General features: G+C 42.7%; 1 protein-coding gene across 1 annotated transcript; it reads right to left on the bottom strand.

The window, feature by feature from the left end:
* Positions 1 to 2,008: 2,008 nt before the first annotated feature.
* Positions 2,009 to 3,839, bottom strand: LOC118413250. The gene is made up of 2 exons (XM_035816493.1): positions 3,177 to 3,839; positions 2,009 to 2,814 (listed from the first exon to the last, which is right to left on the bottom strand). The coding sequence occupies exons 1-2, from the start codon at positions 3,785 to 3,787 to the stop codon at positions 2,238 to 2,240; spliced, it is 1,188 nt and encodes a 395-aa protein (XP_035672386.1). The 5' UTR covers positions 3,788 to 3,839; the 3' UTR covers positions 2,009 to 2,237.
* Positions 3,840 to 4,042: the final 203 nt, after the last annotated feature.

Genomic DNA, 4,042 nt, shown 5'->3' on the forward strand with positions numbered 1-4,042 from the left:
TACTAACTTTACACCAGTCCGAGGTAAGCACATAGCGGGGGTCGGCTGGATAGTGGGGCGGGTGTAATGTTTGCGCATGTGTGTGGCAGGGGATCTGTAGCAAGTGCTCTGTGTCAGTGCGTGCTGCATCTCTAAAGAGTCTCTGGATGTCAGCTAGGGTTTAAATGAGTAGAGTAGAATGGCACACAGATAGAAATGACGTTTACACATACAAATATGGAGGCCTTGATTATGGGGAGTGTGATTTCCTGATAAACTAAAAAGCCAACAAAACAGAACATTGCAAGCAGTATTATCAAATGTCTGTTTTTTCGCGAATATAACGTTATCGTCAATCAAGAGGTCATCACTTCCGATACTGCGGTTCGAGACCAGAAGCGTGTTTAATATTTCACAAACAGTATCAAGAAATGGAAAACCGTACCTTGGTGAAGTAGGCTTTCGTCTGGACATTGAGATCTAATTTTGTTGACGAAGGTTTTCAAAATAACCAAACAAACGCGATTTCTTGTAGCTGTTATGATGACGGCCCCCGGTAGACGGCCCCTGCTTGTTTGGGGTCAGCACCGCATCCAAACAACTGTTCCATTGCACACGATTTAGCTAAAATTATGACTATTACCATCCAAAAATGCGATGGATGTAAAATTATGTGATTTTGTAGCATGATAGAAGTATCGTAACGCCACGTTAATTGTTTATCTTGAAATACAAGCCATTCGTTATGAATGTATTTTCTTGGCGTTATGCTGCTGACGGGGAGGTCAAAGGTGAACTCCCGCGAGTGAATTTCGTGTTTTTTTCCCCCGCGATTTTCGTCAATGAACGTTGATACGTTGTATTCGACGTTTTGTATCAAGTTTCTCAATAGAGAGTTGATATTTGGGCGGACTCAATGTGGTCACTGGTCCAAGGCAGTTTAGTCGATGGGTCCGACTATAAAGGAAGGACAATTTAATTTTTGGCAACGCCTAAAGAGTGGGACCGAAATTACGTATACATTGGAAATCTTTTGTTTTCTTACATGAAATGTTCTTTAGATCGACAGCTTGTGATTTTTTTTATTATCATAAGTACACCCGTCCTGTATATGACTTTATTTCAATCATTACTGGAAAAGATTTTTTTTTTTCAAAATTCTGGTGCAAACTTAAATTTGCATTTCCATTTTTATGCACCACAATATAAAAATGCATATTTCTAATGATGATATATTTATCTACTATGTATGGGGTATATGGATGTATTTGCAACAGCCATATGGGTGTTTGTCTATCATTTTGAAGACACCATTGAACACTTAATATCAAAGCTGAACTTTCATGTGAGGTGCCAATGTTAATGACACATTGTTGGTGGTTTTAACCTCCTTGGTGGGCCATATATAGCACAGCCACTGATCACCCTGACAATACAGTGGAATATGGTTACCACTGAGGACCAATGATCAGACAGTGATGTAAGATTCCACTGAAAATATTTAATTATGGAATACCCATAGGTAACTGTAATATGTACTGAGAAGATACTTACTATATTTATTTTATATGTACCTGACCTACCATATGGAATAACTGACAAATCAGACCAAAGATCATAAAACATCATGTTACAGTCAAGCCTGTAGAAGTGACAAAAGGACCACCTGGCCAATGTTAACACCTTTTGGCAGTCCCTATAATTAATAGTAAATTGTTTTTCCCATTAACATTACTAGCATTTAGAATCCTGTCTATGGTTCCCTGTCCACAAAGCAGAAGGTCAGAGTGGTTACCCTTGGAGCCAACCAGGACCAAGTAGCTAGCGAGTTTTGTTCGGAGAGCCAAGGCAGTCAGCCTGCAGATCTCACATAAGCGCTCCGGGGAGTTTAAGCCTGAAGGAGTTATTGCTACCCTTGATAAGGGCAGGTGGACCTCATCGGGCTTAAACTCCCCGGGCCTGCCTGTCTTGGGCCACCAAATAAACTGTCCTAGCTGCCCGATCCTGGCTGGCTCCCAGTTTACAGAGTGGTATTCTTGGACAGTTTTGACTGTATCTTCATTTACTCAAATATAAGTTTGTGAACAGCATATAGTATATATGTTCAGTGCTTGATGAATGTCTGAATGTAGCATAAACTGTAACTTATGTAAGTGAACTCATACTATTGTTTGATAACAGGGTGGGTATTATAGGAAGACTTTTACCATACAAATCAGTGGGAATTGATTCATTTGGCATCTGCCTGGCAGTAAACTTTATGCTTGGGACATCCATAAAGAGTCTGATAAAGTTGTATCTGCAGCTTTTGGCTTTTTACGTTGCTGAAACTTGTCAGTGTTCTTATTCTCTGCACGCCTCTTTACCCCTTTAGTCCCTATACAACTGCCCTCATTATCATCACTTGGGGCACAGCTCACTTTGTGTACATGTGGAGTAGCGCTAAGGTGGTTAGCAGCCTCTGTTCCCTCAAGTTGATCAGCAGGTTGTCCCTGCCTACGGTGACTTCCTGAGGTGCAGGCCTTACTGTCATGAGCAGTACATTTTATTTGCACTGCTTTATTCGACTTCCAACAGTTCAGCAGGTAGCGCATCTGCTCTAGTCGGCGCTTGAACTCTTCGTCCCCACAGAGACTCGTGACTTCAGCAATCTCTGTGGCTATCTCCAGCGCCTCTTTGTACTTTGTCTCCCTTGATTTTGGCGGTGAGGGAACCTTCTTTATCTCCTTGTTTATTTCATGGTTGTGGTTGTTGTTGAAGGCTTTGACGACGAGCTTTTGCTTGGCGCGGTCCGATGTCACATAGATACGAGCCGGACATTCCATTTTGATGCTCCTGAAACGTACAAAACACAGATAATAAAATGCAATAATGAGTAAATGATTCTGTACATACATTCATTTTCTTTACTTTTTTTACTTAACCTTGATACATCTTCAGCCTAAGCCATTTTTCAAGATCCATAAGTTTAAAGCAAAAGAAGTTATGGATCGGGACCATGCAACATGGAGGAGTTAAAGAGAGGAGCAAGAGGTCAGTCCTTGACCTGGAAATTAGGCAGGCAAGTAGACATATGGCCAGAATTTATAATGTTTGAGTCAATGGGAAAACCAAGGTAATCAAAGAGGTTAAAAGGATATAAGGAAGCACTATGAAGTGGCCACAATAGCCAGCCAGGCCAATAGCCGTGTACTCACCACTGGTTGGCACGAATTCCGGTGCTTCGAGAGCGACGCTTCCCAGAATGTATACACCCAAACTGAATATTTGAGTAGACATGTGCACTGGGAAACTTCTGCACGAAGTCTGACAGTTTCTTGTTCTTTGCCTCCACCGTCGTGCAGAAGGTTTTGCTCAGCTTTACTTTGTTTAGTCTCTGGAACTCGTCCAGGACTGCTTGTAGCTCCTCCCATGTGGAGAAGGAGTCCCCCACCTGGAGATTGGCAGCTCTGTCCGCGATCGTTTGAGAGGGAACTTGCATGACGCTCATGTATGGGAATCCGTTGACTGCAGGCTCTCTCCCTGTCACTTGTGTGCCTTGCTCATCGGACTGGTGTATGCCAGTCTGTCCTTTCTGAATCCTTATTGCATTACCCTCATTTTCTGATGCCTGACTCTGAGAGGATGCAGGAGGAAGTATATTCACCCATGTGGAACTGCCAGAGGCATTCTCTTGTACTGAGGGCCCATTAGTTGTGGCGGAACCATTCTTGCCTGTCTGGGTTGACATATTGTTCTCTGCTTGCCACACAAAGTTAGGATTGTGATCAGAGCTTGCAGGGTCAGACATACTTGAAGCAGACCCCATGACAGTATGATCCCCCTGTGGTGGTTGTGTCTCTTGTCCTACAGGTATGACGTGTAGAGAGACATCCGGTGCCTCTGGGTTGATAGGAGTGATGTGCTCTGTTCTTGATACCTTTCCCTTCCTTCTACCTGTAGCTTTATTTGAGAGTCTAGCCGTAATAGAAAACAGGTCTCTTCTTTCTATCCTTTGGTTGATTACCTTACCACCTGGCATCTGTAGTCTACGGTTACTAGTATTTGTTTCCTGATTGTGTGA

Source organism: Branchiostoma floridae, chromosome 4, assembly GCF_000003815.2.
Source record: "Branchiostoma floridae strain S238N-H82 chromosome 4, Bfl_VNyyK, whole genome shotgun sequence".
Classification (NCBI taxonomy): Eukaryota; Metazoa; Chordata; class Leptocardii; order Amphioxiformes; family Branchiostomatidae; genus Branchiostoma; species Branchiostoma floridae.